At 56.8% G+C, this 11,175-nt stretch overlaps 1 protein-coding gene and 1 long non-coding RNA gene across 3 annotated transcripts; one reads left to right on the top strand and one right to left on the bottom strand.

The window, feature by feature from the left end:
* LOC116667995 lies at positions 1-5,033 on the bottom strand. Its single transcript, XR_004325014.1, has 3 exons — positions 4,928-5,033; positions 4,122-4,270; positions 1-3,836 (listed from the first exon to the last, which is right to left on the bottom strand). It is a non-coding gene; the product is annotated as an uncharacterized LOC116667995 (long non-coding RNA).
* A 146-nt stretch (positions 5,034-5,179) lies between these two features.
* Positions 5,180-11,107, top strand: DMRTA2 (DMRT like family A2). 2 transcript variants are annotated; one of them, XM_032494243.1, is made up of 3 exons: positions 5,180-5,576; positions 7,126-7,689; positions 8,971-10,539. In XM_032494243.1, exons 2-3 carry the CDS (start codon positions 7,134-7,136, stop codon positions 10,023-10,025), a joined length of 1,611 nt encoding a protein of 536 aa, XP_032350134.1. In that variant the 5' UTR covers positions 5,180-5,576; positions 7,126-7,133; the 3' UTR covers positions 10,026-10,539. The 2 variants fall into 2 exon arrangements, with proteins under 2 accessions (XP_032350134.1, XP_032350133.1); XM_032494242.1 differs by having other exon boundaries at positions 5,182-5,572; positions 8,971-11,107.
* The last annotated feature ends 68 nt before the right edge of the window (positions 11,108-11,175 follow it).

The raw sequence follows: 11,175 nt of genomic DNA, 5'->3' as shown, positions 1-11,175 counted from the left end.
TGGCTAAATTAAGGTATATCCATACAGTGAAATATTAAGCAATTATTTTAAAAGATTGTGTAGATATATTGATTAATATGAAAAATTCTTACCATATTGTAAATAAAAAAGCAAGTAAACAAAAAGTATATTTTTGTAAATGTGGGTACACAGAAAAGTATATATTCCAGATACACTTTTGGGAAACCTAACGTCCTGCTTCCGGGGTCCCTTTCTTCAGAAAGTCTTTCTTGACCTTCCTTTCCCCACTCCCACCTCAGCCCTGTTCTCACTGTGAGGTCACTGGTAGGTGACTGTGTCCACAGTTGGCCCACGGGCTCTTTAAGGGCCCATCATGGTTGATTTATCGCCAGTCCTCAGGGCCTGGCACATTCTAGGTGCTCAATATTAATTAAATGAAGGTATGAATGAATGACCAGTTCTCTCGTGTTTCGGTGAATAAATGAGTTCAATGGAATCAAACCGACTGAAAGCCTCTAGGTCTGCTGCTACCCGCCCAGAACTGAAGGTGAGAAAAAAACAAAAAAAAGCCTGAGAGTGGGAGTCGGATCTGGGTTCCTGTCTTCTTCCAGGTTCAGCAGCTTTGTAACCTCGGGCCAGTTACGTCGCCTCGCTGAACCTTGGAACTTCGGCAAACTCGCCTCTGACACGCAGAACGTCACACCACCCCCAAGGACTGCGTACAAGCAAGACGGCACACACCAAGCGTTTAGCAGAGTAGTGGTACACAGTAGGCGCTCAAAAGTAGAAACAGGTAGTTGGGCGATGCACGCCACCGCTCCGCGCGTTTGTCCCAGGCTCAGACGCTCTCAGTCAGAAGGACCTGGAGACAGGAAGCCTGACGACACTGGGCGGCCGCCTCCCCTGCGCGCGCCCTGTAGACACCGGGGCTTGATCCAAAGAAGGGCTGCCGCTGGGGCTCTGCGTTGGGGTTCCGGTGGCTGCCCTCGCTTCCCCGCCCACAACTGGCTTCCCCGTCCACTCCTTCCGTTGGAGCCGAGGGTGGCCAAAGCCCGGGAAAAGGCTGGTCCTGCAGGCGCACGAGACGGAGAGGGGCCCCAGGCCAGACATCCGTCCGCCGTGCCCAGCCGAGGCCTGGAACCGAGCAGAACTCAGGCCTTGAGCAGGGGCCTTCCCCAGTACTCCTGGGTTCGAATTCTATCTGCTCTGGCCCATACTGGTTGTAAGATGTGAGACAAATCACCTCACCTCTCTGAGTCCGTTTTCTCACTTGTAAAGTGGGGTAACAGGACTTGCCTTGCAGAGGTGGTGGGCTTAAGTAAGACACTGAAGGAAGCAGGAGACGCAGGGCCCCTCACAGGAAGAGCGCCTGAGAAGTCAAGAGTCACGGTGGCAGAGGGTCTTTCTGGTTGCAAAGTTGCGCCTGGGTCCCTGGCCCTGCCCTAGGCCAGATCCGTTGCTTTGACCACGCGGAAGCCATTTTAGGGGGCTGGAGACAGGGACAGCAAACTAGGCTGCTCTTCTCCCTATCTGAGGGTTCACACGACTGAGAGTCTTAATTAATGAGGCTCGAGAGTTGATCCAGAGGAAAATGTGTGTCTGTGTGTGTACAGGTGTGTGTGTATCCACGAGTGTCGTGCATACAAGACAGTCTGTGATTGTGCCGAAGCAGCATGCATGGGGCGGCCTAGGTAGACTCCTCCCAAAGGCACCTTACCCCTTTTCTCCGCGCCCCCTTCCCGGTAAAGATTTTCAGCCAAACTAACGGAATCTGGCGCGGCCAGTGGAGGGGCAGGGACGGGAGGGGCGATTCTATCCCGGAGCCACTGGTTTGGGGATAATTACTTTTAATGTCAGAAAGATTTAGTTTAATATCATCTCTATTAGGCTGCCGGGAGGGTAATTAAACGGGAATCGCCGCAGCCGGCAAACAGATGGCGTCTGCTTGCTCCAAGGCCGCGGGCAAACAGCGCAAAAGTCAATGCCTCCCGGGTCCCCCATCAGCGCCCCCAGCCCAGCTCCTACTCGGCGCCACCGCGCCGCGCCTTCAGGCCCCTCCCTGCCCTCAACCCCCAACCCCGGCCTCACCCTGGGTCTCCTTCAGAGCCATCCCTTTGGAACCCACCACTACCTGGGCAGGGTCAGGAGTTGGGGCCAGTCTCAGACAGGAAGGAGGGGGATTTTCGTGGCTCAGAGAGCTCACTCGGGACCCCCACACTCTGGCACAGCAGAAGCATCAGCAAATGAGTTTGAGCTAAAAAGGACATGCGTACGTGGTGAGTGTATATGTGTGTGATTGTGTAAAGATGGGCTTTCTACCCTCAGCCACCCTATTTGTCCCAGAGGTCTGGCTTTCTCTGCCCAGGGTCCAGCCGTCTGCAGGGCCCTGAAGTAGAGTTAGGTCCGTGGACGAGTGGGGATGCACTTGCATGAGCTTATGTTCAGTTCCCGAAGTGGGAGTCTGTAGATGTCTGGGTGAGAGGCACACACCGAGTGAATGTCCCAGAATGAGGACATGCTTATGAGAGTTCTGTGAAGTCCATCAAACTTTCAGAAGGGGTCCTCTTGGTTGGAAGGGGAGCGTCAGAGATGCGTTCACCCCGTGGGTGGACTGCAGGCAGGTAAGAGGATGTGTCCAGGATCTGTGCATAATGAGGTCACATGTGCAGGCTGTGTGTTCAGGTGTGAAAGCACACCCCGCTGCCTCAATATGGGCATGCTCTCCCCTCCTCTAAAGGCTCAGCCCCGCCACCCCCTTGCTGTCTGCTCCCATCCACGAACTCAGTCCAAATCAGGACTAGCCCCTAGTGGCCTTTGAAGGTGTGAGTGCAGTGACCTCGACCCAAGACGGTTACTCTGTTTCTTTCCATGACACATTCACTCACAGGAGCACCCTAACCTCGGGGGCATCAGAAAGGTTGTGAGTCCCAGACCTGTTGGGCTGTGAATGTGAGGAGGCAGGCAACTGCTTTAAGGGTAGGTAGATTCCCTCTTGTCAGGCTGGGTTCCAGGATGTGTCCTCTACCCCTCCTTAGAAAACAAGTTTCTCATACATCCGAGGGAAAGCGCACAGGGATCCCAAGTCCTGTGTCTTGACCCTCGGGTGCTGCTGGAGCTCCAGGACCAGAGTCGGGGAATCTCACAGTGCTCTGGCCTCAAGCCCTCCCCCCCCCCCCCGAATCTGGGAGGATTCCTATAGTTCATTTCGTTTGGGATTTAAAATAATTTCTGGAAAACTTCATCCAAGGTAGCTCTGGGAGGAGGCGCCTGGCGGCCCAGCGCCAGATCCTGCCCTCGCTCCTCTATTCATCACCTGTCAGGGAGCGGTTAGTTCACAGACTTCCTTGACCTCAAGGTATTGGAAGTTGGGGTCTGGGTTCTATGCTCCTGCAGGACATATTACCCCAGATTCACTCCCTTAACCTCACTCCACGCGGGAGACTCAACAGGAGCCGACCCCCTTCTCTCTTCTAAACACATTCTCGGGATCCAGCGAGTAGAATTTGTTAGGAGCGAACAATCCGGTTTCTATAACTATCACAGACTGTCGAAGCACTTTGCGCGCCGGCCTCGTCAACTTTCCGGAAGCAATCTGCCTGGCTCTTCAGCACACCAACCGCCCCACCCCCATGTCCCGCCCGGTCCTCAGGTTGGCTTCCCGGAGGAACCCGCGTGAGGTTCCGCAGAGTCCGATGGGGCCCCGCTGGTCTCGCCTTCCTACCCCAATCCCCAACCCCTGGCGTCAGAGGCCGCTGGGCTGGCAGCAGCAGTCTTACCAGGTGGAAGGGGCTGTGTCCCGAGGCCCCCGTCGGAGTCTGCCTGCCCAGTGCGTCGCCAGTTCGTGCCCCAGACGGCTCGGCCAGAGCCCGGTGGCCCTGAAAGTTCGAAAGAGCAACGCGGAAACGCTTGGTCGGGAGTGGAGGGAGAACGACAGAAAAATTCATTTATCGTATGAATTAAACGAAATTTCTTTACTCTGAAGGAGAGAGAGAAAAGTAGAAAAAAAAAATGGGAATGACAGAACTTTAGAACAAGGGAAAGACAGAAAGAAAAGGCACAGAATCACAGCCAGAGAAACACGAGGCGATCCCGCCGGAGGATCGCGGCATTAATTCCAGATGTTCCCATTCAAAGGGGAAACAAAATCCGAAACCTGTTACCTCCTCTGCGGACAGAGCTGTTCCTCAGGGCCGTGACGTCAGGACAGGAGAGTAAGGCGAAAGTTAACACTACTCCTGGGGACCGCGGCGACCTTGTCTCTGGACCAGAAGGACAGACTGACTGACGTGCGTCCTGAATCCAAGAGGATCTGGGGGAAACAGGTCACTTTTTACTTTCGTTTAAAAAAGAAAATCAATCTGTTCGTTACCTTAAAACAGTGACAAAAAAAAAAATCCCACCACCATGGAAAAGAAATCTAGATGCTGCAGAAGTGAGGAAATGAGAGCAAAATGGGGCAGAAGGACGGGGTAAGGGGGGCAGGGAGAGGAAAGGCTCAGAGCGCACAGCTCGGGCGGGCGCCTACAGAAGGCGCAATCTCATTTCTCCTCTCCCGGATACTTTTTGAAAACGAGAATCCTCAGATCACACTTACCCTCCATGATGCCTATCGTATCAGAACTTTAAAAATAAAGGATCTGCGTTTTAAAGAAGGCAGGGGAAAAAACCAGTCTCAACTACCCCAAACGCTGTGGACTTGGGAGCATGCTGAAACAGCCGGATGGAGGCAGAAAAAATCGTCCTGGCATTTATGCCATGAGCACCCTCCCTTCTCCACCTCCGCGCCCCCGTTCCACCCCCAACCCTACCGCAGTAATTGAATTGTCACCTGTCCCCATCCCGCCCCCCGGCCGCCAGGGCTACTTGGGAAGATCGGCCTTGCCAAGCGCTCCGGCCAGTGAGAGCGGCTCAGCGGAGCCCGCGCCCCAGAAACCGAGGGGTTACACACGTCTACGTAGAGGCGCACCGGACACGGTAATTAGGCGGAATTCACACGCTCTCGGGCACACGGAAACTACTTGTCACGGTATTTTCAACGCTCCTCCTTGCCCACTTTTTTCACTCCTTCCCTGGCGCGCCCCCTCCCCTCCCGGAGGCACTCAGAGGAGCTTTTGGAGTTTCGAATCTTTCGGACACTGTAGAATGCGGGGCTCCCCGGGCGTGGGCCCGGCCAATCAGAGCGCCGTCTGCCTCCCCTGGCCAATGGCAGGCGCCACATTGTTGTCCAATTCTGTCTAATGGAGCCCTAAGGAGCAACAATAGAGCGGGCGAGCCGCTCATTGAGAGTCTGGCAGCGCCGGGCAACTGGGGCCCGGCTGTGCACTGCGTCCGGCGCGCTCCGCGAGGGGACACGGCGCGACGAGGGCCGGGTCGCGGGTCGCAGGTTCCAGCCAGCGGATCCCTAAACAGTCCCCGGGCTCCGATTTCCGACGGAAGGGTTGGACTTTGCAGCGTTCTGTGGGGTCCGGAAGTTCGGACATGGTGACTGAAGGAGGGTGACGTGGTCAGATAAGGGGCCGGGGGGCACGGGGAAGAGGCCAAGAGCGCCAGCGTCGCGAGCAGAGCTGGGAGGTGCGTGCAGCGCCAGCGGAGGAGGATCCCCAAGCCCAAGGCAGGTAGTTGAGGGACGCAGGGAGGGCAGGGGAGGCGGCCCGGCCTTCCGCCTCTGGCCTCTGTTGATGAAGCCCGGGCCACGCTGGCCTTAGGGACTGTGCGGCCTAAGAGGCCCGAGGGAAGAGGCAGAACGTATGGGAACGGGATCCAGGATTCCTGGGCAGAAACACCAGGATTCAGTCCCAGGCTCTGGCGGGGTACTGGGATCCAGAGGAGGCCGCGGCGGAAGCTCAGAGTTGGGCCTGCTTGGGCCTTCTGAGGCCACCGCGCAGAGGGCAACTCCTGTGTTCTCTCAGACCCAATTCCCGAAACGACTCTCACGCCTCGGTGCTGCCTGCAGGTCCATTCAGGTCCCTGGAACCCAACTCCGAGACCACAATTCTGGAATCTGCTCCGGAGCGGGGTCCCGCGGGGCCTCAGGATGGGGAGGGCGTGTCTGACGACTGGATCCCTAAACCGGGAGGGGAGGGGAGGGCTGCGTGAGTTGGTCAGGGAAACGGCTTTCCCTCCTCCAATCCCTAACTTTTGCCAAGATACTTTTCCCTCCTTGACTACTTTAGACTACAAGGCTGAAAAATGTGTCACAGGTTTACCCCATCCACACTCCCAGCCTATGCCTGTGGGTTTTTTTTACTCACACCCCTCTCCCCCTCGTGGACCATGGGTCCCAGGCCCCCGTATCAGCTGTTTCTCGCTGTTTCCCTTGCCCCTCAAGCTAATCTTTGGCCTGGGCTTGCCCATCCAAAGAAAGTTTCTTCCAGTGAATTTTCTCTTGTATCCTCTTCCCCAGGTCTCCTAAAAACTCCACAACCATTTTCTCTTTTACTCTCCAGACGCCCGCACCTTGGAACTTGGAGCCCACATTTCTACGCGCCCCTGGGCCCCTCGGCTTCACTTTGCCCCTAAGTTGTTTGTTTCCCGGCCCTCACTCCACTTCCTAGATTTTTTCGTTTGTTTCCTGTTCTCGACTTTTCTCTCAAACTCTCCTGTTCCCCCCAGTAAAAAACCCTCCAGCCCAACCAGCTGAACTCTATGCCGTGATATCCGTCTCCTCTTCACTCTTTTACAAAACTCAACGTTTCGCCTCAGGTTTTCCTGTTTTGCTCAGTCTAAATGTTGAGTCAAAATTTTCTCTCTAATCCGAGTCCCATCAAACAAAGATTCTTCTCTACCCGTCTCACCCCAGTTAAGCTAAACTTCTGGGAATAATATTCTTTCCAAACTCTCGTTACATTCATCTGAACCAGTGACTTTCACACTTCATGTCTTTTTATTTTTTCCAGAGGAACCACTGATTCAAACGAAATCTTACACCCAGTTCATAAATCAGTTATAAGAAGAAGATCCCCGGTGGGATTGGGCGGGGGAGCTGGGCCTTACAAGAGGGTTCCAAAGGCACCTCCTCCCAGCAATTTGGCAACCGCTAGCCAAACTTTCGCCTTCAAAATGTCCCTCTCTAAGCCTGGATTCCTGCAGGGTGAGCTTTAGCTTAGCGCACTGTGCGCTCCTCACTGCAAGTTTCTCCCCCCATCCCACGGTCTTCCACGCCAGGTCCCGCCATGGAGCTGCGCTCCGAGCTGCCCAGCGTACCTGGTGCCGCGACGGCGGCCGCGACAGCGACGGGGCCCCCCGTGGCTTCGGTGGCATCGGTGGCAGCGGCGGCGGCGGCGGCCGCTTCTCTACCGGTGAGCGTGGCCGGCGGCTTGCTACGGGCGCCGCCGCTGTTGTTGAGGGCTGCGGAGAAGTACCCGCGGACCCCCAAGTGCGCGCGCTGCCGCAACCACGGCGTGGTTTCTGCGCTTAAGGGCCACAAGCGCTACTGCCGCTGGAAGGACTGCCTATGCGCCAAGTGCACGCTCATCGCCGAGCGCCAGCGCGTCATGGCCGCGCAAGTGGCGCTGCGCAGGCAACAGGCGCAGGAAGAGAACGAGGCACGCGAGCTACAGCTGCTCTACGGCACTGCCGAGGGCCTGGCGCTGGCAGCCGCCAACGGCATCATCCCGCCGCGACCCGCCTACGAGGTCTTCGGCTCAGTGTGCGCCGCGGACGGCGGGGGGCCAGCAGCGGGAGCGCCGGCCGGGACCGGAGGCGGCACAGCGGGTGCAGGGAGCTCAGGTGAGCGCGCCTCCTGGCTGGGGAAAGAGGGGAGCAGGGACAGGGTCCTGGGGCACGCCGAGCAAGGATTTGTCTCGGTACTAAGAGTAGAATCCCTTTCTCCAAACGCCCCGACTGCTGGAGTTCACCGCGCACCCAGCCCCTAATTTGGGGCATAAATATAAAGTCTCCTTTCTCCCCTGTCTGAATCATTTGCACTTTATTACTTTTTCTTATCGCAGGCCCTAATGTAAACGCTTTAACCTTACCGCCTCTACCCAAATTCGGGCAGGTCCCAGCGTCCCTTCGTTCGGTCTTCTCAGCGCGGAAACCCACGCGTCTTGCTTTTCCTTAGTTTTTCGCTTCTCCACGTGCTGCGATTCCCTCCCCTCTGTCCCATTCTTTTCGGAAATCCAACTCTCTCCGAGTCCCCTCCCCAGCCCCGCATCGCTTTATCTAGGTATTGAAGACACTGCGTTCCTTTTCTTCGCACAATACCTTTTCTCATGTTCCTAAAGTTCCCTGGTCTATCGCATGCCGTACCCTGCTGCTTCTTTCCCCATTTGTCTCCCCTTTTTCTCAGAGTACGCACTCTCTCACTTCCCTCAATCCCCTTTCCTCCTACCCCTTTTCTCCCTGCCCAGCCCCACCCTCTTTTTTGAGACTTCCTAGGCTTTTTCTGGGGAGGGCAGAAATTAGGCTGGGGACATGGTGGAGTGGGGGTGGGGGGCTCAGCTCCTAGCTTGGGAGGGAAGAATTTTTTAGGTCTTAATTTTGGAAGGGGTGGATTAGAAATAGGGGCTCTACTTTTGCCTGTAGAGAGGCTTGGGATCTCTTGTAGATGCCCAACGCACCTTCCTTTACAGGCTATGCAGCCCAGGGCCAGAGGGCACCCAGGGTCGGCTCTTGGAATCACAGGGGTGGATAGAGGTCTTCTATACAGCGTGTAGTATAGGTGCAAGGTGTATTGGCTTCTGTTTGAACCCTGGGCCAGGCCGCTTTTCAAGAGCAGGGCAAGACTAGAAGGGTGAACGTGTTCGGCACAGATGTAGGAACATGGTCACTGGACCTTGAGTTTACAGGGAGCAGGTGGGTGGGGTTCAGGGTACAGAAGGAGAGCGCCCTCTGACAGCGGAGGAAGAGAATTAGGGCTGCAGGGTCTCAGAGGGGCACTGGAGTCCCGTGAATGAGGGTTGTGGGGCTCCAAGGGAAAGGAAGCTGGCATCCAAAGGGCTGGGGTGCTGTGATGTGCGGTCATTTTCCTGCTAACTACTCCTTACATACCCCTTTCTCCCCTTCCAGAGGCCAAGTTACAGAAGTTTGACTTGTTCCCCAAGACGCTGCTTCAGGCGGGCCGCCCAGGCAGCCCGCAGCCGCCCCCGGGGAAGCCCTTGTCACCCGACGGCGCAGACTCCGGTCCCGGGACATCGTCCCCAGAGGTGCGGCCGGGCTCGGGCTCGGAGAACGGCGACGGCGAGTCCTTTTCGGGGTCGCCTCTGGCCCGGGCCTCCAAAGAGGCAGGTGGCAGCTGCCCGGGCAGCGCTGGCCCCGGGGGCGGCGGCGAGGAGGACAGCCCGGGATCCGCCAGCCCTCTGGGCTCAGAATCGGGTTCGGAGGCTGACAAAGAAGAGGCTGAGGCCGCGCCCGCGCCAGGGCTGGGAGGAGGCCCGGGTCCACGACAGCGGACGCCGCTGGACATCTTGACGCGTGTCTTCCCGGGCCACCGGCGAGGCGTCCTGGAGCTGGTGTTGCAGGGCTGCGGCGGCGACGTGGTGCAGGCCATCGAGCAGGTGCTGAATCACCACCGCGGGGGCCTGGTGGCCGGTCTCGGTCCCGCCGCGCCCCCTGATAAGGCTGCAGTGGGGGCAGTAGCAGCAGCGGACGACGCGTGGCCTGGCCGCGTCGACGCAGCTGCCGCCGGCGGCCCCGGGCTGCCCGCGCCGCTGCAGGCGGGCCCCGCCGCACCTCCGCACCACAGACCTTTGCTGGCTGGCGCCATGGCGCCCGGGGCGCTGGGCTCGCTGAGCAGCCGCTCGGCCTTCTCGCCCCTGCAGCCCAACGCCAGTCACTTCGGGGCCGACGCAGGCGCCTACCCGCTGGGCGCGCCGCTGGGCCTCAGCCCCCTGCGCCTGGCCTACTCGGCAGCGGCGGCCCACAGCCGCGGCCTGGCCTTCATGGCTCCTTACTCCACCGCCGGCCTGGTGCCCACACTTGGCTTCCGCCCGCCCATGGACTACGCCTTCAGCGATCTCATGCGCGACCGCTCGGCCGCCGCCGCCGCCTCTGTGCACAAGGAGCCGACCTATGGCGGCGGCCTATATGGGCCTATGGTCAATGGAGCCCCTGAGAAGCAGTAGGGCTAGGGGCCCGGCAGCCGGGCGGCTCATAAACAAGGACCCCAGCCTTATCCCCGCGGGCCGCCAGCCTCTCTTCGCCCGGTGCACTCCCTGTTTCCCGGCTGGGGTCTTCTCGCTCCGAGGTGGTTTTCGGTTTTGTTTTGGACCGTGGGTAGGGATAGCTGAGCAAAGAGGAGCAGCTTCAGGTGCAGATGTTTTCGGAGAGGGTGCTCGATCCGGATCCTCATCCGGCGACCCCCTACTCAAGGCTCCCCAGCCCTTCAAAAAGCCAAGAAGTCTTGAGAATTCAGAGGCTGCAGCCGCCGCTCAAGCTCCTGCCTCTCCCATTGCTGTGCTCATCCCGCCTGGCCATGCTCCCAAATGGATGGCAGGATAGTCCGAGAGTCTGTCTTCTCTGTCTCCCCCTCCCTTAAAAAATTTAAATATTTGCTCTAACAAATATAAATCTAGGATGTATAAATTTCTTGGCACTGAGTCGAGTCTTTGGGACACACATATATATCGATATAAATTGTAAAAAAAAAAAAAGGAAACAAGTTCTAAGGTGCACTTTCCTCGTTGCGGTATTTGTCGCTCTCTTTGTTGCTTATGCCGATAAGCATGGGTTTCCTTGGTGCAGTGTGAGTTTTTATATATGTATAAATCTATATATAAACTATACATATATATACAAGCCAGTGTATAATGTTATAAAATGGAGTTCTAAGTTATTAATTGTAATCTGTAGGTGACCTCGGTATTAACGTGAGAAGTATTCAAAAATAAGCAAAAAAAAAAAAGGACAAAATGGAAAAAAATTAGACTATGTGCTCATTGTACTTATCAGGTTTTATAGATTAAATATATTGTAAACTCGGGACGAATCCTGCCCACCTGCCCCTCTTGCCTGCGGCCAGCGTCTCCCTAAGGAGCAGTCAAGGTGCGCACTGAAGCTGGAACAGAGCGACGCGTGACTGTGCCAGAACCGCCCGCGGGAGGGCCCATCCCCGCCTCCCGGGACTCGCCAAACACTCCGCCGAAGGGCTGGCAGCGGGAAACGCTGCTGCAGAGAATGGCTCATTTTGTGCTTTCCTTTGCATAGACAAGAGCTAGAAATAAATGTTATTTTCTAAGAAAACAACACCGAATCCCGTCCCGCTCTTCGGGCGGC

This window comes from Camelus ferus, chromosome 13 (genome assembly GCF_009834535.1).
Source record: "Camelus ferus isolate YT-003-E chromosome 13, BCGSAC_Cfer_1.0, whole genome shotgun sequence".
In the NCBI taxonomy this organism is placed as follows: Eukaryota; Metazoa; Chordata; class Mammalia; order Artiodactyla; family Camelidae; genus Camelus; species Camelus ferus.
The sequence above is the reverse complement of the archived record's forward strand: the minus strand, read 5'-3'. Positions and strand labels throughout refer to the sequence as shown.

Excerpts from the sequence above, each read along its gene's own strand:
- DMRTA2 (XM_032494242.1), top strand. The coding sequence starts at position 7,134 with ATGGAGCTGCGCTCCGAGCTGCCCAGCGTACCTGGTGCCGCGACGGCG. Across the intron at positions 7,690-8,970 it reads AGCGGGTGCAGGGAGCTCAG|AGGCCAAGTTACAGAAGTTT; the intron begins GTGAGCGCGCCT and ends CTCCCCTTCCAG.